We start from the raw sequence: 26,827 nt of genomic DNA, 5'->3' as shown, positions 1-26,827 counted from the left end.
ATGTGCGGAGTGCTGAGAGAGCGCCTTTGTTCTGATTCTGTGCCCTGCAAAACAGTTACTTGAAAAATCGTGAATGTATTACCTCCTCATGAAAATAACTTGCAGGGTGCCAAACTTACCTAACACAGGTGCTGATAACTGAAGCTCATCTCAGTGCCAATGCTTTGCATACCCCCTGGTAGTGAGAACCTCTTGTTTGCAGCAAAGTTCAGATCTATTAATAGAATAAAGCTAGACTGAGGAATAGACTGAGGGAGAGGTGAGGGCTATACACTTGTTTCTGGGTACTAGTTTCCATATTGGATAGAAGCAATCTCTCAAGGGAAGGTGAACAGTGTGCACGCAAAAAAAAAAAGGAAGAAAACAAAGCCAGATATGGTCATACCTTTCCAATAAAAAATGTGTACGGGTATAATTTATCTCTGGTAGATAGGGGAAAAAAACAGATGCTGCCATAAAACCTCAGACCAATGATCCGATCTGTATGAGACATCTTCCTGTCTGCGGCAGCAGCAGATACCAAATGCTTAAGAAAACTTTCATGCATGACCTGACTTAATGCTCTCACAGATAATTTTGAAAATTTTCAAATGATGTTTGTCTAGACTTCTGTTCCTTCTTCTCCCTTAAGTGAGGTGACTGTGACTAAGCAGAGCGTCTCCTGAGAGCGTGCCACCTTCTTATGCAACAGCACGCTCTGCCCTGCTATTCCTGCTGCTAATACGGTCTGTCCCCGTCTCACGGGCAGGCGGAGCGCGCACGGTCCTTGTAACGAAGCCGCCTCTTCCAAGTCTGCATCCCAGTTTGGAATGACCGCACCAGTCCGCACTGCGAGCGGAACTGCAGAACCCTGCCGGCGGCAGAGGGACCAGCCCCGCAGCGCAGCGGCTGGTCTCTCCGAGGCGCGTCCCGCCTGCTCCTGGCCAGAGCTCGGCCTCACCCACTCGCGAGCCCCACTTCGCCATACGAGAGCCCAAGCACTGGCGACTTTGCCTTAAGGAGATAAGCAGGCCTGGCAGAGAGCGGGGAGCTTAACCTGCTCTTCAGACTCGTGAAGAGGGGGGTTCTTGGGTTTGGCGTTTTCCCCCCTACAGGCTGGCTCCACACTTCAGTAGGGTTCTTGTAAAATACATTTCTCTGGGAAAAGCTCTAGCAAAAATTCAGATGATGGGGCTAAGAACACTGCCAGCTGTTCGCCACAGGGGCGGAGCTGGACGGGTCTGGAGCCAGCTCGCCCGCCCGCCCGCGACGGCCCTGCGCGCCCGCCCGCCCCTCGCCGGCCGCCGGCACGTGGCCGAGGCGGGCGCCCTCCCCCGGCCGCCCGCGCCCCCTTTAAAGCCGGCGCGGCGCGGCGCGGCGCGGCCCGCGGGGCTCCGCAGCCGAGGCCGTCCCGCCGCACGGGGATCGGGGCCGCCCGCCCCCGCCGCGGCCCCATGGAGATCTCCCTCAAGTACCTGCCCGGCGGCCGGGCCGCCCGCCGGTGAGCGCGGCGCGGCGGGGGGCGGGGGCTGCCGCGCCGTTCTGCCCCACAGGGCGGGTCGGGGCGGCGGCGGCCGGTCCGGGCCGGCCCAGCCCGGCAGCGGTCCCGGCCCTGCCCCGCCGCCGGGGCTAGGGGGTCGCGGCGCTTCTCCGCCGGGGCCGGGGGAGCCGCCTGGGGAGCGCTGTGGCCCGCGGTAGCGGCCGCGGAGGCTGCGAGGGCGGGCGGGCGGCCGCGGTGCTCGGGCGCAGGCCGCCCCGGTTTCAGTGCGGGCGCCTCCTCGAGAGCTGGCGCGCCAGGTACGCGCGGGGCCGGGGGCGGGCCGGGGCCGGGGCGGGCGGCCGGGCGGGGCTGCCTGGGCGGAGAGGGGCCGCTGAGCGTGGCCGGGGGCCCGCGGCGGTGCGGCCGCGTCCCGCGGGGGCCCGCGGCGCCAGGTGCGCCCGCGGCCGGCGGCTGCCGCTGAGGAAGGGCTAAGTGCGCCGCTGGGTTCAGCGGCCGCGTTGCGCGGGCCAAGAGCCCTGAGTTTAAAGCTTGTTTCACGTGTCGCTAAGCGCAGGTTGTAGTCGTGACTGCCGAGTCCTCTTTTTCTCGGATAAACTCCTGAGCTTTCAAGTGCCTCGCTACAAAATGCCTCCCAAAGAGCAGATGGTGCTTGAAGCTCTTCCTGAGACTTCTCAAATTTATGAACGCTTCTTGAAAAGTCAAAACCTCCTGTCCCCATTTTGGTGGCGAGGTAGAGCACATCCCCAGGTGTTCCTCTGCGTAGGCTGAGCGTGTGCGCTTCGTTAGAGTGCTGCGATGGCGTCTACGCCAACGGTGCTGCTGGAGCCGTAACAGCCAGGGCGCGCGATGCTGCTGCAGATGCCTCCAGACCACGAACGGAGCTTTAAAGCGTGGCTGCAGCTAAGCTCATCCTTAATGATACTTAAATGTGCACCTCAGAAAAGTGAGGCCATCATGTTAGGAGAGGTATTTTTTCTTCACAAAACCTTTGCTTGCGTCTGTTCTACAAAACATTCTGGAAACTGGTGAGTCTGAACTTAATATTCCATGACTCTGTCTCGGACTCAGGTGTTTTGGTTGGATTGGCTTTAGAACATTAGTTCTATTGGGTGTTCATTAGCCTAAATGCTTTGTTTAGTATGTGGTCACCCTTAATAGCACAGAGCTTTTTACTTATTTATTTTTAATCAAAGTTTTTAGTTCTGCAGAATTAATATAGTTTAGTTAGATGTTATTTTGAATCCATTCTAGTAACTGAGAGATTAGAAAATAATTACTGTATTTTTTTTATTGCTGAATGTATTGCTAAAAATCACTGTAGAGAACTTTTGCCTCTTCTTTATCAGGAGCAAAAATCTTGAAAGCCCAAAGTGATATAGGCATGAATCTCATCTTTTTCACTTTAAATTGAAAAAGTACCTTACCTTCGGAAGAATTTCCTACTACCAGTTTCTACAGAATTAATAAAAGAAGCTAAAAGCATCAGTAAAAGAAAACAAACTAGCCAATAGAGTTACATGATGGTTGTGTAGAAGTGAAAGTATTGTTATTAGTCAGCATGGAGTTTTTAGAATAGCTGTAAGGGCTTAAAAGACAGTTGGGAGGGGGGAAGACATGTTTTGCATGATATGTATATGAATTTCTAAGGAAGTACTGTTTCTTATAAAGCTTGCTGCTTGATTTAAGATGTGTTATTTCAGATGTACTGTTACTGAAAGTTTAGGGGAGATTTTTGCTTATGTCTTGGAGTGGTCCTTATGTCATACCTCATGCTTTGTATCTGGATCAGTTCCAGTGTAAACTTGTTCTATTTCCCTTTCCCCCTTTTTTTCTCCCTACTCTAATTATTTTTATTTCATATCACTTCTTACTCACTGTGTCCACAAAAATGCTTCTACCTGTTCAGGAGAAGCTGGTGTAAGAGCTACTATTTTTGGGGGGTATCTGTGCTGGATTGAACTGCATGTGTAACTGCTTCCTTGGACTACTCACAACTATAATAATTATATGCTTTTCTGTCAGGTATGTTTAAAGTTCCAAATTTATATCTCAAATGTCATTAAAACTAGCCCAGTGCAGTGGTTTTTGTTTTGTTTTAATCTGAAAAGGGGTACTGTATGGGTGGTCATTTTCTCTAAAACTCTTGTGACTTTTCTTTTTTCCTCTCATCTAAAAATCAGCTTTGCATTGTTGTTTTCATGAACGGTTGATATAATTCTATGTAATAAAGATAACCTTTGAGCTTTTCTGTGTTAAAATAGGTTTTCACTTTCTCTTATGGAAGAATGCTACTGTATACCTTTACTGTATTTTGTAAGTTATTTTCCTTGTTATGAGGTAGCTGGTTCTATCAAATCAAATGTGTTTTGCATTCTGGAGTTCAGACTCAGAAATAACTATACACTTTAGACAGATGAGGACAAAAGAAATCAGAATGCATCTGGAAACTTGGACTTGGTGTTTTTAGTTTTGACCTTGAGAGAAAATAGTATTTATAAAATTCAGAATATTGGGAATGTTTAATGGAACTGGTAGGAGATCAATTTTTGTAGCTATTTCCAGATATGCATGCTCTATCTTAACTGGGGGGGGAAGCTTGCTCCTGATCTTTTTCTGAAGTAGGGAAATTTTGACAATTACTGGAAAACAAGGTTAGTAAGACAGGGAGAAGGAAAGTTTTCAGTGCCCTGTTTAGTTGAGAGGCAGAAATATAGATTGAATATAAGGTGCCAACAACAACAGCCTGCTCTGCTTGTTCCTCTTATTTTTACATGCCTAAAATGTGTGGGGATGCTTTAGCCTTAACATTTGAGAGCAGCAAATGTTTAAAACTTCAGTCCTTGAAATAGCTCATTTGTAGCGTGTGTATGCTGTGAAGCCTGTTCAGGTTGCTCAGTCTTTGAGACACCTCTTCCCGGAGGCAGAATGTGGTGTGTTCTGAGAAGTGTGTTAGCAATGGCCTCTGTTTATTCAAGTTTTAGCTCTTTCTTAAAACTAAGCTTGTTATTACAATAACATATGCTATTATTTAAAGCATATATCCTGAGAAATAACTGTTTAAATGTTGTGTTATGATAATCTAATGTAATTATTTTTATCATGTGATCACAGGAAATTTTTTTTTGTTTTGTTATGAAAAACTTTACAGACCTTTTATGTTATATTGGAGAACTGAGGTGAAACTGTAATATGAGGAATCTGTCTGCCAAAACATTTTGTTGATTTCTAATTAACATATTATTTATGGCAGAAATATGATGGCCCAGCCAGATTTAGATCTAAAAGAAATGGCTCTAAAAGAAGATTTGAAATTTTACTTCATGAACCCGTGCGAAAAATACAGAGCAAGACATCAAATACCATGGAAACTGGCTTTGCAGATTTTAAAGATACTTATGGTTACCACACAGGTAATATTTTCTCTGTTTTTACTCTTAGAAAGTGTAGTAATGATACATGAGAGAAATAGTAGTTCTGTGCTCCCGCTACTTGCCATCTCTAGATGTTCTTTACTGCCTTCCCTCTTTAGTCTAGAAAGAAAGATCGCTGAAGAGGGGGAGAGTGTGGTGAAAGAATACAATGAACTAAATTATCTAGTCAAATATTGCCCCAAAATTTCCAGGAGGCTTTCATAATTTAATGTTTTTAAGATAACAGTTTAAAACATAATTCTGTTCCCTCCCACTATATCCATGCTATGCTGTGAAATGTTTAGGCTTGCTGTCTCAATACCGCTGTATATTCTGTTTTCTACTATATTTATGGCCCTTTAGGCTAATACATTACTGTTTCACTGAATTGTTTTGTGAAAGTGACAGCATTTGAAATGTAGCTATCAACTCTAAATGTGCAGGTTCAGGTGTGAAAATGCTGCAGTCTGTCTGGTGGCAATAGAGATGACTGGGCTACTTAAGTCAGATGTGCCCCTTGTTTGTATCAGTGATGTATTTCAAACTTTGCAGATATGCACATAAGTAGGGGCAAAGAAGAAGAGAATTTTAACTGTTTATTACAGTGCAGTTGATTGTTTAGCAATCCACTGAGAAATGCTGACAGAAGGAGGGGGGCAGGAAGATGGGACAAACATGTGCGTAGAGAAGGTTGGACCTTTGAAATACAGGATTGACATCTGGCACTTCGCAAGTACAGCTAAATATACAAGTCCTCAAAATGTGCTGAGTTGCAAGATTCAAGGTTTGTATTTGACTTACCTGCCAGAATGAAGTGTTGCATATCCATGTGTTACACTGAATGCTTTTGTTCTTCAGATCCCCCTAGAAAGACATGGCAAGCTCTTTGGTTTTGCTGGCAAAAAGTTCAACCTCTGTTGCTGCAGTAGTGGGGGTCCTAATGCAGCTCTGTGTGCAGGCAAAGGTTGGCATGTAGTGGTCATTCTGCATAGACAAGGGTAGCTTAAAATACGGTATTGAATCTAATGCTGGCAGAGTCGCTACCTATAGCACCTTTGCTGCTGAGAATAGGGAGCGTATTGAAGTGTGTGTGCAGGCGAACAGGACACTGCAAATGCAACATAACCCTAGTGGAACAGGTACCTTTACTTTCTGGGTACTGGCGTGAGCTAAGGGAAGGGTTGCAATGTCTTACGAGTAGATGTGCTTAAAATATGGATTATTGCACTTTCTTCTTAGAAAGGCTGACAAGGCAGTAACATTTTGTCTTATTATTCACATGTCTGTTAAAAGGTTCAGTAGTATTCAATATATCCTAGCTGACTGGCTTAACTCTTGGGAAAGTAAAGGAACTCACTCATAACTTTTCTATCTGCTATTGCAGTCTCTTTGCCCTTGTGTGCAGAGGGGGTGCTCTACTGCTCTGCTTTCTAAGGCCATGAGACTTGCTGGATCCCTTAGGATTTGTTGATGCACTGCAACATTCATCAGCCCTGGCCTTGCTTGGATGCCAGCCAGGTAGCCAGCAGGGAAAGAAAAACATTCTGAAGGAAGATGTGCTGCTGATCTGCCGGATAGAACTTGAACTTAATAGTAAATAGTCAGCTTCTAACAAGCATCTCTACGCTTTAGAATGAAGGCAAGATCATTGAAGGATGATTAGGAACAACTTAAGCTTTCTTCTGGCTGTTCTTGTCTGATAACAGCCTATTAAGCATGACCGTTGTTGCAGCTTCTTTGGTCTGGTGTAGCAGTTGGGGCATTTGTGTCTTACTGAAAAGCAGAAGAGGCTCCTGTCCTAGTATGGCGAATGTGTTTTACTCCCAAGCTGTACTGAAATCCCCTAGGGAGTTCCCTGAGAAAAACCGATAGAGCATGTCTTATTTTTCTGCATTGTAGTTTGAAGACCACTGATTTGTAGAGATGCTAATGCTTGCAGATTCATTTGTTGCACTCCTAGGAATTTTGTAGTCACCTGAGGGTATAAATAGTTGATTTAAAAGTTGTATGAAAGAGTGAAAAATCAGTTTTTACTATGAAGATTGTATAGAACCAGGCACACCTGAAATCACCTTCTCTCTGTCCTGACTGCAACCTTGCCATACAACCAAAAAGTCTTGCTATAAATAGTCCCATTTCGTGTATTCTTTCAGCCCAGCCCAGATCTAAGTAATTACTGTCTAGGACAAAAGATGAAGTATTGCAGTGAAAGGGACAAATAGGAACATGTTTCTGAATTTCCATTATTTTGAACAAAGGAATTTGAATGGTAGGGGAACCCACTTGTTTGCTTTGGGGGATTTCTGCGATCACAGTTCTCTTGCTGAGTTTCTTACTGTTATTTCTTCCCTGCTTCTGTGAGTTTCTTGTGGGTCTTGGAAACTCCATGCAGTAATGACAGTTTCACATTTGTTCTTAGTAAATAGTTTAAGCCTAGGAAGAAGAGTTAGCTGTTTGGAGTCTGGGATTTCCTTCTGCTACTATGTTTGTCAAGCAACTCGTTGCTTGATTTCCTCTTCTAGACCGTTTATATTCTCTTTGTGGAAAGAGACTGGGAACATCAACACAGGTCGGTTGTGTGCTGCTGCTTCTTATCGCCTCCTTAGCAAGCACTTGGGTCAAACAGATGACAGTTGCTTTGGGGTCCTGCATAGCCTTGCTCTAGCGCTGTGTCATGCTGCGCTGTTAGGTTAGCTCTTTTGCTGTTTGTGTCCTCCACAGTTTTTTGGTGAATTCTGGTTAGAGTTGTTGGTCTGGGATATATGAAAGATAGAAATGATCTAGCTGTCTTAGCAAAACTAAAGAGACAAGCACATTTCTATTTTCTGTTTATTATAGTTGAAAGAAGTGAAACTGTTTCCAAAATGCTGCTGCTTGAACACTTCATTTCTGTTTGTTTTTTTTTTCCCTTGTCAGCTTATCTTTTTTGGTTTGAGTAACCAGTTGGTGGTTTCATTCAAAGAGGAGAACACTGTTGCTTTTAAACACCTTTTCCTGAAAGGGTATTCTGGTGTTGATGAAGATGACTACAGCCGCAGTGTATATACACAGCAGGAAGCTTATGATAGCATTTTTTATGCTATTAATCAGGTAAGTGTGTTTTTTCTGTAATGAAGAACAGCATTAATGCTGAAGCTAAAACTAGTAGACTTCTCAGGTTCTATTTTTCTGTCTCCATTTGAATTTTAATCTTGATATTTCATTGAATCTGCTTAGGTGGAGTGTTCAAAAGTTTGTGTGGATGTCTATTTCTGTATCTTGGAGACAAATCTAACACGATTTTGTTCAATTAGTGCATAGTACTAAAGTCCCAAAAGTTTGCAATTTGGCCATCTTACATGAACTGGTATCTTTGTTTAGGTCTTTCTTCAGAGAGCTATGGTCTTGAATATACCTATGTGTGGTATTCAAAAAATCTGTGCTTACAGCTATACTGAATTGCAGCTTTGTAGTATGTGCCAGAGGCCTCAAAATGGGGAATACAGTACTTCCAGGAATGTAGGGGCACTGGCCCTGGTTATGGATGGTATTTTTAAGAACAGTCCCTTCACAATTGTGGGAGGAGGGGGAAAAATCTAGCATGAAAATTCAATAAATAGTTCTTATTTAATACTGCTACATTTGAAAATCATGAACTGAAAGTGTGAGTATTTAAAAAGAGAGAGAGAGAAATATGTCTTGAGAATGATGATTTCCCCCCCCCCCCCCCCCCCCGATACAGTTCAGGGGAAATGAACAGAAAGTGGCCTTAAGCCACCTTTCATTTTCTCTGACCTTGGGACATCAGCTTTGAGGCTTGGTTTAAAGCTGTTGTGCTAACCATCAACTCTACACATCTGGGAATTGCTAGGGTGTGAAGCCTAGGCCTCCTTTTCAGGCAGGCACTTGTACAGGGGCTCGTTGCTTCTTAGCCATTTCTTGTAAGCTACAGCAGAACCATCAACAGATCAAACGTGCTGTTTCTGCTGTGTTAGACAAGGCCCATAATCTGACTCCTGGTATGTTCAATGAGTACTGAAGTAATTTTCTTGGTCTTCCCTTGAACTCTCAATGTTGCTGCTTGTTCTGCTATAACTTTTTCTTCTCTTCCTTGCTTTACTTTCGTTCTTTTGTAGGCACTAAGACTGAGGTGAAGCCCAGATAGAAGACAGTAGAGAAATAATAGCTTTATATCCTCAAGAATGAGCCAATGTGTGATACAGGCATCAGAAAAAGGTCTCTTCATAAAATGTCTGTATTGTATAAATGTAGACATATACTCTGAGGATTGTAAAACTAGTGTAGTCTGGGTTCTTTGGTATCTTGTGGAGTTCCTGCAATTTTTAATCACATGTAAGCCTCTTAAACAGCAACAAATGAAAAATGGCTTTCAGTTGAACACTGAGGTGTGTGGGTTTTTAATCCTTCTAGGATGGTTTGAGCCTTTTTTTATTTCAAGATGGGCAGCTAGAATCTGTAGCGTGTTTTTTTTTTTTTTTTTAAACATGGTTGAAGGGTGCTATATGTAATGGATCACTGGAGTATTTTGATATTTTGCAGAAAAATGAACAGATTTCTCTACTTGAAGAGTACACAGCTTCTTCCTACTCTTCTCTCTGGTCTAATTTGGAAACTTCTGTTATGAAAAAAGCCATGCAGAGTTGTTATGCTTAAATCCCATTATCTGGCAGAGTATGGAATACCAAGATGTTGCAGAACTTACTCCTACTGGTTGCTCTGTCTTAGGCTGCTTGGAAGTATATAAATGGTGTTTTACTGTTGTATAGGGCGTTATTTGAAAGTGATGTGTGTGTAACTTCAGTCATGTGTTTCTGTCAGGAGGGCAAAGCCTCTAAGAGTAGATGGACAGAACAACAACTGTGAAATGCAGTGATCTGGTGATGGTCTTAGAGGGATATGTAACTGTGACTAATCATTGCTTCCACACACTTGATGTGCCTTAGTCAGACTTGGCTTCCTTAGTTTATTTTGATTTAAGATCATTTTTTTTTTGCAGGGTACTGAGACAATGATTTTTCTCTTTGACTATCTAAACTTTTTGCAAGCTCGGCTGTGAAGACTTGAAAGGCAGCATTGTGAGGCAGAGCTTTGGATGGGAATGTACAGGTTCCCATTACAGCCATTTCTAAACATGGAGTGCGTGGTAGTTAACAACTGATGGGTTTTTGTACCATTGTAGGGAGTCTTACGTGAGGGACTGTGGCTAATGTCTGTAGGGAAAAAATAAAGTAACAGTGGATGATCTTTAATAACCAAATTGATATTTAAGGGAAAGAAGGTCTAATCTGTATCAAAATCAGCTGAACAACAAGTTCAATCAGCTGAACAACAAGCTTGTCTGGCTACCCATGTTTATTAGCATTTCCCAGAACAATAAATACTTCCTGCAGAGATGACTGATGTGTGCTGCCCTGAGCTGGTTTGTCAGGTGAGGTAATGATAAAAATTAGTGAATTACCAGATGTTTATGCATTCTTCACTAAAGGACTATTAGTCTACCTGGTTCATCTTGGGCAGTGTTAGTTGGTGTTGAGCTGAGTTAGCAAATTACTGCTTTCATGGTTAGTCATAGATGTGCTTTACTGTTGAGGAGTCAGGAACCCTAAGAAGTCCCATGTCCCTAGCTGTTTGCCTCAGCTATGCAAGTCTGGGAGGTGTGACTCCAAAGAGATATGATACAGCTTGCTTCTACTTGTACTTAAAGTGAAGGCAGTGCTTTCTTCAAAAAAAGCTTTCGGTTGCCTCTCTGCCTGTGTAAAGCAGGTGGGTTAAATTGCTTTTGGAGGTTGCCCAAGCTCTGTGCATGTTCCATGGCTGCTACTTACAGAGTACATACATGGCTTTGCTGTTTGTAGCCACACAAGGAACAGTTTGCTTTTTGTTATTAGAGTGGCTTTTGGAGACAAACATTAAAACTGTGACTTAAATTGCTCCTACTTTCAATCCCAACCTTTTCACAGAGCCAGTAATAATTTAGGCAGATTTATCTCCTGCTGTCTGTAAGATGATTGCTTTAGGGGAGAGATTAGTAAGGAAAAGAAGGAGAAATATGAAAACCAATTACTAATCTCTTCAAGCCTTAATACTGAGTCTGAAAAGTTTTATATAAAACTTTTAAATTTCTTTAGTGTTGTACTTTTAACTGACCATCCTACTGACATCTGAGTTCAGGATAGAAAAGAGTCTTATGCTGCTTAGGATTTTTTTAAAATGTGCTGAATTTTAATTAGAGGATATTTAAGTTTCAAATAGTTAAATATGTATGTGTGTATATATATATACACACACACACACACACACACATATACACACACACACACACACACACATATATACACACACACACACACACACACATATACACACACACACACACACACATATATACACACACACACACACACACACACATATATACACACACACACACACACACATATACACACACACACACACACACACATATACACACACACACACACACACACACACACATATACACACACACACACACACACATATATATATATATATATATATAGAAGAGGTATCCATGGAGCGTGTGTGTGGTTGTGGCAATGCTACACTGAAGTCAATACCTGGCATCTAATTTATACTCTTGCTATATGGCACATGTAATTACTTGCAGGTACCCCAGTAGGTATGGGGCTCCTAGTCACTGTGTAACCAGGATGCCAAGAACTACTAATGCAAATGACCAGCAGCCACCTCAACTTCCCATGATATATCCATATTCAATATGCAGGCTTTATGGGAAAGTAAAGACTTGTTATTTTTGAGTTCTTATGTAAAAGCTACATTAATGTAAGTAAGTTTGTTGAGATTGAAAGTTATTATGTCATATGCAAAAAGACCTAAAATGTAGTAGGACAGGGAATAGGTAGAGAGATTCAGCTCCTCCCTCAAACAGGTATCTCTTTGTAACTTCTAGTTCTGTTTTGTTTTTAAACTAGTACAAACAATTAAAGAACATTTCCCTGGGGACCCTTGGTTATGAACAAGATGAAAATGAAGGATCAGGTTTAAAAATCTGTAAACAGCAGTACAAGAAAGGCACAGCGCTTCCTTCCAATGATACACTGAACATAGATGTTGCTACAGAAACAGGTATGGAACTGTTCTCTGAAAATTTCTTGCCGTGGAGTACTTACTTTGTAATGGTAGATCAGTGTTGTTTTATACTAATAACGTTTGCATGGGAATCACTGGAAAACTTAACATGCTTGTTGCTGTTTCCCCTCTTGATTTATAGTATTTACTTAGAAATTATGACTTTGCAGATGCAGCCTTACCAGCACTGAGAATTCTAACTTTAGTGGGTTTCCTTAGCACCTCTCTGAGCAGAGTCCCACCTTCAAACTTTTCAAAAGTTATTACATGCACCTGCTTCTAATCCTACTAGTTGGGCTCTGTGTGAATAGTTTTGTGCAAAAGTAACATTATGCCTTGCTATGAGTTGTACTTGAATCCGAGTATTTCAGTTTTATGATGTTTTCTGTGTGGAATTTTTAAAACTTCAACTTTTCCTCCTCTTGTTTTCTCCCCAGAATGTATCCTTTTAAAGTCACAGGAATTAGCCAATAAGAAGGCTGATCTGAAGTTGAACTCCTCATTTTTTAATCTTGAATTTTACAGGTAAATTGTTGGGGAGGGAAATACATTTTGTGATTTCTTTCTTTTTTTTTTAATCTTACTTTTTTATTGTCCTTTCATATGAATATGCTGAATTATGTTCTGTGTAGTTTCCTTGCCTTATGTATGTTTGTATTTTTGATTGTATATGTATTTATATGTTTCTTTTAAACATTCAGGCTTATACAAGTTGAAATCTCCTTCAAGCTAAAAGGCATTGCTCTACAAACAATCCATGCCCGCGAGTTACCTGACTGTTACGCATTTCAAAATACTGTAAGTGAATATTGGCTATGTTTTACATTAGGTTTCTAACACTGTATAGTAACAACGGTCCATAGAAGGTATCCTTATATCTAGACTGCATGGAAAAGCAGTTGGGTATGTCCTGGCCTAGGAGGAAGCTGCCTTATGCTTAATCCTCTTTTCCCAAAGGCTGCTGAAGCCTGTAAGAAATGATGTTGCCATGCAGCAGTGTTCTGTAACCTATTCTAGCTGGCAACTTGATAATCTGAGAAGGGTTTAAGTAATTGTTACTCATCTAACAAAGTTAAATTTGAAGTTTAACTTCTTGGAATGTTGCTTTTTAATGCTATACGTTATGTACACTCAAGTGTTCTGTATAGGCTGTTCTTCATGGTGACAGTTTTCTTAAAATCCTAATGTGTATTTATGACAAAGTACAGACTAAGATTTGTTTTATGGAATATATTTTGCTGGTCTTGTTTCTGATTTATCTTTATTTCCAGATTACTTTCAATAATAGAGCCCACAGTGGAAAAATCAAAATTTATTTTGATAGCGATACTGATATTCAAGAATGCAAAGACTGGCATGTATCTGGTTCTAGTAAGTACTGTGTGTGCACATGTTTGCATGATGGAAATACTACACATCTCCTTCTGTTTCTCCTGTTCGTAACAGTTGGACTAACAAGATATTGCTAGTCTGTCCTATACACCACCTTAAGGTGAAAGTCTTGACTAATGCGACTCATTACATCTATGTAATTAGGAATCAGGAATTACTTCCTTTTTGAAAGGATACTGATGATGTAAGCATCTCTGTACAACTGTATAAGTCATCCAGCTTTATCTGGAAGGAGGATGAATGTTTCTTCTATAGGTTTTAGTTCTGTTGCTCTGAGATTACTCAAATAATTCAATTTAATACACTAAGAATGATAAATCCCCAACTCAAGCCTCTACAGCCTTCAAAATTATTTCTCTTTGGCTAATTGAAGCCTATTTCTGAGATTAGAGGTTTAGAGATTTTTTTTTTTCTGCCACTAACTGTCATGTTGCATGGAAGCAAAGGGTGACCTCCATCTCAATCCTGTTGTTAAGGCTTTATCTGACAGCTAAGAAGTGGATACTAAAGACTCCTTCAGTGGAGCAGTCACTGTGACTGAGCACTATGCAACTACTTCTCCCACACACTCTAAAGGAGTGTGACAGAGTAATAGTTTCTTACGAGCTATGCAAGTTATCAGTTAAGAAAAGATGTCAAATGGCCTCCCCTTTGCTTGGCCAAAGCCAACTTTTGTCTAATAGCAGTGTGTTTTACTGGTGTTGAAGTGAATATCTTACAGTACAAATTAAGTAATCACAAAGTACTGTGGCTTGTGTGTATGTTCAGTAACTTCTTGCAGCTGCCTTTCAATTAACTATTCTTTAGTAGTTTACTTGCATATAATGAGCAGCTGTAAGGGAGAGAGCATGCAACTTCATTATGAAGTTGAGCTGAAGAGGTGTTGTATCAATTAAAAAAATTGGTGTTTGTCTATGTAGTTAAACTATGCTCTGAAACTCATAGGAACAATTGATAAGAGTAAGCCAAAGAAAATAACTGTTTTGAAAAGCTATAATCTTTGGGTTCACATGAGAACTTGTGTGTGAAAAGAGTATGGTACAATTTCTGGCTGCAGGTCAGGAAATAAGAAACGTGGTCTTGTGTGCGTGGAGAGTTGTGTAGTGGTTGTGTATATAATTTTCTGTGTGTGTAGTGGTTGTGTATATAGCTATCTGTGTGTGTGTTTAACTTATCTTGAGAAGAACCAAATCCTGCCTTTCTTTTCTTCCATGCAATTGTAACACTATTGGAGCACAGATGAACAGAGGAGCTTAGTGGAAAAATGAGAAGCTTGCATCAGTGTACTTTAATTTTGAAGAACTTGAAATGTGCATTTCATGTTTGTGGCCCGGTATATGTAGCTCTCCTGGGATATAGTTCTCTGTTCATTTGTGCTGGAGATATACTTGCAGAAAGGCCTATTTATTTATTTATTTTTAATAGCCCATCTGTTTATGGGATGAGGGGTTTAAGTGCAAAATGTATTTTGCACAGGTATCTATGATTATTATAAATCTGTTCCCGAAGAGATGTGAAAAGACTAACTCTTTCCTTTCTGTAATGTACAGTTCTCCAGAAAAACACTCAGTATGTTCTGATTTTTGATGGATTTGTCATTATAAGTTGCCTTGCTTCTCTTATCCTCTGCACACGATCCATTATTCTTGCCTTGAGACTGCAAAAAGTAAGTACAATATACATAGTCTCCATGCTTATTTTGTCTCTGCTATCATGTTTGATAGTAGTTTTGTGAGGTGTTACGTTATGAAGTATCAGTGTATCTGTTGCAGCATGTTGTGCTCTTAGTGTATCTGTGCCTCTGAAAAAGATGTGTAAATGATGTCTGTAAGAAACAGTCACCGATACAATGAATTTTATTTTGGGTCATGTAGTACTGTAATAAGTATTCTGTTGCATATGTCAGGGGCAAAAGTTGGGGGGGATTGACTTAATTTTGTAGGGTATCTTGTGCCCCCCCCCCAAAAAAAAAAAAAAAAAACCCTTCTGAATCTTTGTGCTGCTCTCAGCCAATGTGTTTTACACATTCTACACGTGAATTCTTTCTGCTTTGGCTTCAAAGTAGAACACCCATGCAGGTCATGTTGTGAATTAATGCTTTAATGAGTATTTTTCAAAGCCAACTATAACTTGCAAAACAGACTGTATACTGTGCCTTCTTAAGTCAGACTGTTTTCTTGGTCTTTCTGGAGTTGAAACCATCCTTTTCAGTTCTTTCCTTCTCCTTCCACAGTTCGTGACTACAAACCTCTGTCAGCTTCTCCACTTGTTCTCCTCTGTATACTCTGAGACTAACTCTGGTTTCATCTTGAGCTTGTGTAAGCAGACCCAACTCTTTCCATCCAAAGAAAGTGGTGCAGAAACATGAGCTGGCCCTGCACAGGAAGCTTCTGTTCACTTGAGTTGTGCACTGTAAAACTACTGTGCTGGAAGAGTTCCCAGATGTCCAGAGCCTGGCTGATATTTCACACTTTCTCACACCCCAGCCCAGAGTTGTTGCATAATTTAGTACCATTAATTGTGATATGCTTTCTGAGCATGTGGATTAAAGGAATTGGAAAAGAGGGGGCAGGATATGCAACATATGAAAGTGCAGATAGCTGCTTATCTAATCCAATATATCCTCTTTGGAACTTGTAAACAAGACAAAGGTGAATAGGACACAGATCAGCAAAGGTATTGCAAGTTGTTGTCAGGCACTGGGACAGCAGCATTTATTTGTGAGCAGAGAGAACAAGTGGAAGCAGATAGACAGTACTAGGTGTAGGAAGTGGAATTGCTGGCTTCATTGGAAATGAGCTGTTGACTGATAGTTGTATTTGAATTGAAGTTACTAATTTTCCTTGTTGTTTCACTCATTCAGCTGAGTGGCCGTGTTTTTTGGGGTGGGCAAAAACCTCTTGTGAAGGGGCTTGAAGAGGGGATAACAAGCCATCACGGAGTCACAGAATGGGTAAGGTTAGAAGGGACCTCTGGAGATCTAGTCCAACCTCCCTGCTCAGCAGGGTCACCTAGAGCATGTCAGACAGGGTTGTATCTAAGCGGACCTTGAAGATCTACAGAGGAGGAGACTCCACAACCTCTCTGGGCAACCTGGTCCAGTGCTCCGTCACTCTCACAGTGAAGAAATTCCCCCTCATGTCCAGGCAGAACTTCCTGTGCTTCAATTTCTGCCCATTGCCTCTTGTCCTGTCACATGGGGCAACTGAAAAGAGTTTGTCCCCGTCCCCTTGACACCCTCCCTTCAGGTACTTGTATACATTGATAAGATTCCCCCTCAGTCTTCTCTTCCCAGGCTGAACAGGCCCAGCTCTCGCAGCTGTTCCTCATAGGGCAGATGCTCCAGCCTTCTGATCATCCTCATAGCCCTGTGCTGGACTCTCTGCAGTAGCTCCATGTCTTTCTTGGACTGGGGAGCCCAGAACTGGATGCAGTACTTGAGATAAGGCCTGACCAGGGCTGAGTAGAGGGGCAGGATCACCTCCCTCCACCTGCTGGCAACACTCTTCCCAGTGCACCCCAGGATACCATTGGCCTTCTTGGCCACGAGGGCACATTGCCGGCTCATGGTCAACTTGTTGTACACCAGCACTCCAAGGTCCTTCTCTGATGCATGCTTAGGTTATTGGGGGTCAGTTATGAAGTCATTTATTTTGTGAAAAGTTAGTTTTTAATGACCTAAGCCTGTCTTAAAATCTCATATTTTTTTTCCCCTGTTGCTGTTAGTAACAACTTTTTAGGTAATTCCAGCGAATACTGTGGGAAAAGTGGGCAAGTGAAATTTGAGCATTGCTACAAGACTGGGGCATCTGTGCATATCTTTCATTTAAGGTAACCTGTAACTAAACATCTAAATGCTTCTCAATAGAGATTTGTGAATTTCTTCCTGGAGAAATATAAGCGTCATGTCTGTAATGCTGATCGCCTAGAGTTCATAAATGGATGGTATGTCCTGGTAATTATCAGCGATATGATGACAATAATTGGATCAATCTTAAAAATGGAAATAAAAGCCAAGGTGAGAGTTTAATGCTTCAGATAAAATACTAGTCTTGTTACAACCAGGTGTAACATGCCCTAACTAGAGAAAAGTGAGTGAGCTATATTAGTCACTAGTCACTTTTTTACTTTTGCTAATTCTTACTTCCTTCCCCTTGCATGTTGTCCACAATAGTGGAATATAGGCAGTTGGATGAGGTTTTGTGTTGTTTGTTCCTGCTTCAGATCTATTACATATGTTGAATAAAACTCTTGTGCTCAGAAAGAAAACAAACCTTAATGCCTCTTTTCTGAGTGTTGATGGATTCTTACAGGAACCAAGGAGGATACATGAGCATCATCCATTAAAACAAATGCTGTGGTGTGCAAGTTAGTCTAATTGGTTTTATTTTCCTTTTCCCCAAACTCTTTCAGTAGGACCTTGGAAGCCAATTAAGTATCTCATTTCTATAGTGTTAAGCTCCTTAATCTCTGTTTTAGGACTTATAATTAGATAGTGCTATAGATACTATAGAAAAGATTGTTTCTAATTAAAAGGTTATGTTAATTTATGTTATGTGTACTACTGCTTCTTAATTACTTATATATTGCACAAAGAAATCAAGAGTCGTTACCTTAGATAAAATGCGGTGGGGGGAGTGATCTCAGCATCTTATGAGACTGGAGACATTACTACCATGACTTGCTTTCCTGGCCTGTCCACACTAAAGGCACAGCAGTGTTAGCTGCTAGTCCTTGACCTTCTGGTCTGTACTTACTGAAATCAGTGTGTTTCATCCAGCTGGAAGCTCTCTCTCTCTGTGTGTGTGTGTGTGTGTGTTTAGCAATAGAGCTATGTGTAAATAGTTCATACATTCGAAAACCTTTGTATTCTGGGAAGAACGGGACAGCTAGTGTGTTGGTGCTGCTTCATGTGTACTAATGCTCAAAGGGCAAATGCCTGGAGTGGCCTTCAGATGAAACACTTGGGAATGTCCAGTTGTATGGTGAGGAGGAGGGAGGAAGAGAGCAGAAAATCTTGAACATATCTCATATTTATTGTGACATGCTCTAGCTTTCTGCTGAATCAAAATGTAGGCAGAATTGGTTATAAACTGCGCTGGCAGTGGATTGGTGTTCAGACTTCAAACAGCTGGCAACCTGTTCAGAACTGTTTGTACTGTAGAGAGGGCTGTAGTACTGTCTTTTTAAGTGATCAGTTGTTTTAACAGTGAATGAAAAGTTTGTGGTAGCAAATGTTAACCTTTCTAAATAGAAATTTGGAGATAGTCTAATTTTAAAAGTATATTGTAACCAAAGCAAAGGTTTTGATTCTTCTAAACTTTATAAAATGTTGTTCAAGAATATCAGCATAGCTGTGCTTCTATATGCAGCACTACTGCTTTTGAGTGATCTCTCTAATTGCAGTTTGTACTGGTCTGTTTTTTGTGATGTAGCAGTGTAGTTTCAATATTAGTCCAGTTCTGTCTGAACTGCTGATGCCTGTATAGCTCTCAAGCTGACATACTTATCACTGTAATTGACCACCTGCTCTTTTTGGATCCCTCAGAATCTCACAAGTTACGATGTCTGCAGCATTTTACTTGGAACATCAACTTTGTTTGTCTGGGTTGGAGTCATCCGATACTTGGGATATTTTCAAACCTACAATGTAAGGCTGGAACTAGATATTCAAGAGTTGCAACACATTTAGATCTGTCATTTGTTCAGTTCTGTTTTAACATACGTGACTTCTTTCCACCCTGACTTACAGGTACTCATCTTAACTATGCAGGCATCACTGCCCAAAGTTCTAAGGTTTTGTTGTTGTGCTGGGATGATTTATCTTGGCTATACTTTCTGTGGTTGGATTGTATTGGGACCTTATCATGAAAAGGTATGTCAGCAGTTATTGCTCCCTTTTTTTGTCTTAACTATGTGTAAATACCTATCTGTGTAAAGCTCCTAGTTATTTTAACAGATACAAGTCTTGAATTCATGCTTTTAAAAGCTTGAAAGAAATTGCTTAACTCCTGTCACCTGCTCCTTTTAACAAAGTAACTATATTCTTTCTTTCAATATGTGACTGAACTCCTTATTCTGCTAAGATGTAACTACAAACATGAGGTTATGTTTGTAATGAATGTGTGCATGCTTTATTCAGACAGTGTCCACTAGGGGACCAAAGGCACACGGGTGTGTTATCCCTTTCGCCCTCTTCTGGCAGTCCTGGTGCAATTGGGATGTTGATGCATTTGTTACTGTTTCAGGGTATCTCATTGACTTTGTTTTCCAAATGTTTCCTTTGTTATGCAACTATAACTATCACCTGTTGACCCAAATATGGGTGGATAGGTGACTTTATTAATCTCCAGAAGTATGCCAGCATGTCCTTTTTCCTGTCTGAAACCTGAGTGAAGTACTAAAGTTTTAAGTTCCCAAATGCAAGCTGTAACTCTCAAATTCAAAGCTGAAAATTTTATGTGGATATTTTATGTGGATGCTTTATATGACATTTTGGGGGAAAAGGCAGATTCCTGATCTGGTGAATTCTAGAATGTATTACTAGTAGAATGAATGTATTACTACTTGTTCTTGATTTCTGATTATACACAGTATATACTATAACAAAGATCCATGCTGCAGTGCTTGTTTCAGCTTTTTGTATGCCCAGAGTTAAGTTTCTGCTGACATAATGCAAGTCTGTCTTTCAAGAAACTTAGCATATATTTTAAGTTGATGACAGTAAGTTTCCCGAGGGGAGCCACTATATGTTGTGGGGTCCTCTGTGATACCAGAGTGTAAATTGCTTCTAACATTCACAGTGTGAATACTGTTCTTAGGACTTTCCAGCAGCAACTACAATAATTATCTGAGTAAATAAAAAATGTAGTCCATGATATCCCTGTCTATGAAAATGATAGCTCTTGCTAAATACCACAGGTCAATGTCAAGGAAAATAACTTAGGGTGTGTTGGGTATGTTTCCTCCCCCCCCCCCCCCAACACACACACTATGAACACTTTTCCTTCTTTCTGAACTATTCTCCTGTACCCCGCTGGAAGGCAGTGTGGTTCTGTCTGATGCTGAGCCCAGTGCAGAGTTTGCAGTGTGCTCTGCATGCAGAAGCTGCCCTTATAGCAAATGGTAAGAGCCTTCCCCTACTGCGCAGGTAGAGAGGAAGCTGGTCCATTTGCTCAAAAATTCTGAAAGTCTTAATTCAAAAATAGAGAAACATATGTTTTCCCTTCTACTACTACAGATCAGAGAGGGAATGGAAATCCTGCTTTCAGTTTTGTGGCAATAAGAGGATCCTATATATTTCTAATAACACTTTCCTTCTTCTCTTTAACCTGGATATGAGTGACCTTCATGTTCTAATAATTTATATTCAATGTTTTCTAGTTTGAAGATCTGAACACAGTGGCAGAATGTTTGTTTTCTTTGGTCAATGGTGATGATATGTTTGCAACATTTGCTCAAATCCAGCAGAAGAGCATGTTAGTGTGGCTGTTCAGTCGGTTATACCTGTACTCTTTCATCAGTCTGTTTATATACATGATCCTCAGCCTTTTCATTGCACTCATTACAGACTCCTATGACACCATAAAGGTAAATCATTAATCTTCCCATATACTTATTTCTTCTAATCAGTTCTGCATTCATTATTGTTAATTACTCAGCACCCTAATGTCTAGCACTAATTATGATGAATAGTGACACTATTAAAATCTTTCAGCTCAAAATCTGAGGAAGAAACTGGGTGCGGGAAAGGTCACTTGGTAGCCACCCAAGTAACTGTAGCCAATAATTACCTTGGAAAACCATACTTAGTCTGTGTCTCTGTTCTGTATTTCCTACCACTTGACCTGGCTTCAGAAAGGTAATAGCTAATGAAAACGTAACTACTAGGTAACTGGAGGGTAGGTAAAAGTCGTATTTTAGATACAGCTGCACAGAGATGGATACATCTTGTTTGGAGTCAATGTGTCTTCTCACAGCACTGGAAGCTGAGGCATGAAGGTTTGTCAGCATCTTGAAGGAGAAACACTTGGCAGGAACGCGGCTCAGGGCAAGCAGATAACTTGTCTTGTTTAACTGCCCAGATTTACTTAATGTACCACTGGGAAATGTGTGATTATTAAAGAATTTGTTCCAAAAAGCTACTGCTTTTCATTTTAAAGTAACATCATGCTGTCAGTTTCAAATATAAACTGGATGAAAGTAAAACTTTTCCCAGTTTCGGCAGCTCCCTCGGTTCTTGTCCTCCAGTGCTGTCGTCTTTGCGCTCTTGGTAGTGGCAGTATCAGTAGGAAGGTGATGTGGAATTAATGTTCTTTTTGTTCTTGTCCTTTTCTGTCTCTGTGTCAAGTAGACATGCCAGCAGGATAAGGCTGGGGTCTTACATGGACCACAACTTCCAAACCAAGCAAGAATTCTACTTTCTAAGTACCTCAAAATACAACTTACTGTCTGTACTTCTGAGCTTATTGGATGGTCTGAACTGAGGAATATTGTGTTTACCTGTTATTTTGTCCTTTGAAGACTGTGACTCGAAGGGGCACCATTTCAGTATGCTGAAATTCCTCAGCATGAAAATGCTAAATATCTGCATCAGGGCCTTTGGAACCTAGATTTGGGGTTTCTAGTGAAAGTGAACCCAGCTTGCTCACAACAATCACATCAGCTAACACAAATGAGGGAGAATTAACATGACTTGATCACTTGCCAGGTCTTAGCGACAGTAAACAAAACATAACAGAGAATCTGAACAGTATGAATTTTATATAAATTTCTAATTTATTCCATTCCCCCAACTATACATGTATATGGTGTTTCTAGGCTGAGATTATTGGGGGGAGAAGTGGGGATGTTTCTTTCTACAGCAATAGTGAACAAATGAATCAAGTAGTCACTTCAGTTTTGGCTATCGTAGTCTAGAGATATTTGATGGATGGATAGTTTCTTGTGTTGTAAATAAGATGCTTTATTTTTCAGAAATATCAACAAAGTGGATTTCCAGTAACAGATCTACATGAATTTCTAAAAGAGTGTGGCAGTGCTGGTTATAGAAAAGAACAAGCTTCCATGCCATTCATCTGCTGCTGTAGAAGGTTAGTATGGTAGGTTTGGTGAGCGTTATTCTCTGAAGTGCATCAGTTAGCTTCTTACTACAACATGCTGTTTCACAAATGTTGAAACACACAATTCTACCTCTGGAATATTTGCACTCTTATTCCTCTTGTGTTTTACTTTAATTAGATCTTTAATATGCTAATGGTGAAGGGGAAATGATTCTGAGTTTAAATGCACACTTCTGAGTGTTCTGCTTATACAAAAAACTACTGTGCAGAAACTGAAGCTGTGGAATATAACTTGAAACTGTCAGGGAGTCAGGAGCAAATTAAGCCTCTGCTGTTTAGGCTTTTATGAGTTTTCTCTTTCCAAATTACTCTTCTACCAGGCTATGGTACTAGCAGACAGCAAGAGAATGTGACTCAGCAAGGGATCTGTAGTTAATCTCAAAGCTATGTCATGTCTGTGAGGCAAACCAGCTCCAGAATAATCTGTCAAAATACTGAGAACACATTTTTAAATATCTGGTTGCCACCCACTTCAAACCTCTACAGATCCTAGCAATGTCCTGCATAAGCTGGTCTTGGTGAGGTGTGCAGACATCTCACCTGGTGCTTACTGGCTTGGAAGTCTATTTTTGTAATTCTGTTTCTGAGGAAACCTAGCCCACTTTTAAATTCCTGCTAGCATTGAAGATGGGGATCTTGTCACTGTCACTGGGCAGTCTAGTGATAGTCATGCTGAGGCAGAGTGACTGTGGATGCAGTGTAAAACAGCCAGCTAATGAGAGAAGGAGTAGAGATGAATGTGAACGCTTGTCATTTCTTAACTGGTATAACAAATCGTATTTTAGCAGTAGAAGACTTACCCTACTTGCATTGAGGCTTTTGTGAAATGCAGCTTTCTACTTTTGATGTATGCTGGAGACTGGAAACTTCTAGCCAGAAAGGAGTAAGTGAGATGATGTTGGGTGGATGTCATAGCAGTTGCTGTGGGTACTTGAAAGCTAACTAGTTCATGGGAACTCCAGCCAGGTACACCTTCAGGTTTCATATTCAAGTCAGCCTTGTAGCCAAAGAGATTCTTGTCCGAGTATAATAAATATGCTTGTGTAGCGTGCTGCGGTGTATATCAAGAGTAGAAGTCTGGTAGCTGTTGTGAAAATCTGTTTTTGCTACTGTAATGATTTATGTTCGATTGTCCTAGTGCAAGTGTTGGAAGCTATGTGTTGAAATAGGAAAATACAAAACAAGGATCAAAAAATCAGTGTTGTATAGACAAATATTTCCTATTGTATTTCCTACTGATTGAGAAATTCTGAAATTTTCTTTTACAGACAACAGAGTGATGACAACTTGATACTTATTAATTGATCATGTACTGAAATTCACTACTAAAATATGTAAAGAAAGCATATTTATATGGAGAAGAATAATTCTCCATATAACAATGAAACCAAGTACTGGATCTGCTTCCGTGTGAATAGACTAATCTTACTGAATTAAGGTGTTGGGGAAGAAAAGCTGCTAATGTGACATCAGCTGGCTGAACACAGTGAGAACCCAGAAGCTATCTTTGTTTGGAGGAAGGCTGTGAAGAACTTGGTATTCTTGCCCCAAGTTTGGTTACGTCAAAGAAGGCTGATTCTTGAGAAGTATCTGGTGGAGCTCTGGTATTCACCTCTAGGAAAAAGGAAAGTGGTCCTGAACTAACAGTTGTTAATAAGAGAAATATGTGAAAGGACATTTAAATGATTCCACATTTAAAAAAAAAATGAAGTCAAAAGTAGGCTCTTACAGCTCTTGGCAAGAAAGGAAGAGTGTTTCACTTCACTTATTGAAGTGATGCATTAGCATTGAGACACTAATTTCTACTTGGCACAATTCATTTCCTTGAAATAAATTTATGTAAAACTAGAGCCACACAAGTGCAAAATAATTGCTGTTCTCCCTTTTGTATATCAGTTTTAACACAAGCTGCTGATAGTTCACAATCTTTACTTTTAATAGCTTTACTAAAAACAAAAGCATTTTTTTTTAATTTTCTGTTATACATATAACATTCGATGTACAATGCACTCAGATTAAACTTAATACTTTAGCTCTAGGTAAATTTTTTTACTGTTTTGTTGGAAGCTTCCATGGCAGGTATCACATGAAGAATGAAACATGAAAAGATTATTGCTTTTTTAAGTGCCATAATCCCGAGGACAAATGTAGGTAAATCAACTGCACAGCCTTGTTTTTGCCTGATTATTTCTATTTCAAGTGCATGTCAAATGGAAGAACACTTTTCAACAGCCAAGTCAGGCGTTTGGCTTGTTCAGACTATTTTTGTTTGAATTTCTTGGTGTATTTACAAATTACTATCCTAAAGACATTTTTTTCTTCTCCTTTGACCTTCTTTTTTACAGAGCAAGATTCAGATTGCAAGTACAGTCTGAAATGTTTTCCTTTTATGAGTAGAGTGAGTGCAGCTCAATTTGAGGCAAAAAGGGAAAGATACAGGAAAGTCTTGAACAAGATCCTGGCTTACTGACAGCTGCTCTTACAGGAGGCTCATCCTCAGAATACTGCATACAATTTCCCCCCGCTACCTTTATTGCTTCCCTACAAAACAGAGTGTGGTGAATGTACACCCTTGTCCACTGAGTTTAGGTCATCCCTGCTCTGCCTGGGAGGATTCTCGCTGCATGCCTGGGAGGATTCTCGCTGCATGCCTGGGAACACCCTTGGCTGAGGAGGCAGCAGTAGCTAACCCAGCAGGAGCAGCACTCCTGGACATACCCACGGAGCTGCACTGTCATAGGTTGGTGTTGTGCTAGGTCCTTCAGGCTCTTAGGAGAAAAAGCATGTTGATGACTTGATGACATTAACGAAGACGATACAAATTCTGATGTCTGCTGTGCCTAAAAGGAGATCAGAACCATCTGAATGTACATGTTACTGAAGGCAGCTATTGCCACCTGAGCTGGACGAAAGTGATAGCAGAACAGGTCTGTCCTGGGATCTCAAAACACTTTAATTCTGCTGCTGTACTTCTGTGTGTGCTTTCTTTGCTATGTGTCACTATTTTTTGTACTTCATATGTCTTCTGCCTTGCCCTTACAGGCTTGTCCAGGTTGCCCATTGGTGTGTCATGGCTCCTTGTTCTCTTTAGATCTCTCTTGTTATCAATATAAAATGTGAGCATAAGTGATAGAATAAAATGTAGATCCCTAAAACACCGTGAGGGTGGAGGGAGACCCCTTCTATATTAACAACTATGGTTCTGCTTCAAAGGCATGAATTACCCAGGTTCAATTTTTATTTCTCTTGAAGAGTGCCTCAAAACTGATTGGGATGTTTGCTTGTTGTAAAGCGCATTTAGACTGAAAATGTGGGGTTGTTAAACCAATCTTTCTGCTTGTATTTTATACTAAAGCATGATTGACTTTTGCAAGGTAAAGTTTTGGAGGGTTGAGTTGTTTGTTTTTTAAATAAAGGAGGAGAGGTGATGGAGAGAAGGTGACAAATCCCCTTGCACTTCACTGGATGTTTTAACATCAGCGGCATGTGTTAGTTTTCTTGAAGTCTGGCAGGAAAAAGTCTCAGAACTCTCTGAAGATTTCTGATTTCAGAAATCTCTGAAAATGATAACATAACCATGATATAGAAAAATGCTAGTCAGAAACTAGTTACTGTTTTAAGAGCTGTAATTAGAACTTGAAAATTCCATGCTATGGTATTTCTGCAGAGCCAGGAGAACAAACTCATCTTTCAGAAGGGAAAGTCTTGCTAACAGTGTTGTCTAGAGTTTCTGTTCTTATTAATGCATGTTTACTTGTAGTAGGTCAAGGCCCTAGGTCTAAAAAGCCTGATTTGCTGCTCTTGAGCAGAATTATTAAAAGCTCATGCTAGTGTTTCACTAACACCTTTAGTAATGCTTCTTTGAAGCCTGTAATGGACATATGTTCTTGCTTTTAGAAACATCCAACCCAGCTGAAGTATTCTCACCACTAATAACCTCTGAGTTATGAAGATAAAACATTTGGTTGTAGTGTAGACCTGGCCTGACTTCTGTATGAAAGGCAAGAGGGAATTAATTATTGTTCTTAATCTTAATTTGAATAAATGCTTTTCCAAAGGACAGAAGCAAAATACTCCAGACTCTTTTCTTCTTCCTATCTGGGATGCTGGAGAGGGGATATATGGGCAAAAACAGTGCTGAATTCGCATGTTTTTTTGGTAGACTGAAAAAGTTTGTTTTATAGGTCTATCTTCATTCTCTGCCTCCTCTTGGGGATACTTAAAGAAGAGGTTAATAACTTGCAGTTTTTCCAGCAGTGTTTCTGGCTAGCGGATTAGAGCACTGGTAACTG

The 26,827-nt window shown here is 40.7% G+C and overlaps 1 protein-coding gene across 1 annotated transcript; it reads left to right on the top strand.

The window, feature by feature from the left end:
• The first annotated feature begins 4,728 nt into the window (after nt 1-4,728).
• MCOLN2 (mucolipin TRP cation channel 2) lies at nt 4,729-23,840 on the top strand. Its single transcript, XM_062581326.1, has 13 exons — nt 4,729-4,890; nt 7,807-7,980; nt 11,865-12,018; nt 12,459-12,546; nt 12,723-12,819; nt 13,293-13,392; nt 14,964-15,079; nt 17,282-17,431; nt 18,962-19,063; nt 19,166-19,288; nt 20,797-21,003; nt 22,390-22,505; nt 23,804-23,840. Exons 1-13 carry the CDS (start codon nt 4,735-4,737, stop codon nt 23,838-23,840), a joined length of 1,620 nt encoding a protein of 539 aa, XP_062437310.1. The 5' UTR covers nt 4,729-4,734.
• Nucleotides 23,841-26,827: the final 2,987 nt, after the last annotated feature.

Source organism: Rhea pennata, chromosome 8 (assembly GCF_028389875.1).
Source record: "Rhea pennata isolate bPtePen1 chromosome 8, bPtePen1.pri, whole genome shotgun sequence".
NCBI lineage: Eukaryota > Metazoa > Chordata > Aves > Rheiformes > Rheidae > Rhea > Rhea pennata.
The sequence above is the reverse complement of the archived record's forward strand: the minus strand, read 5'-3'. Positions and strand labels throughout refer to the sequence as shown.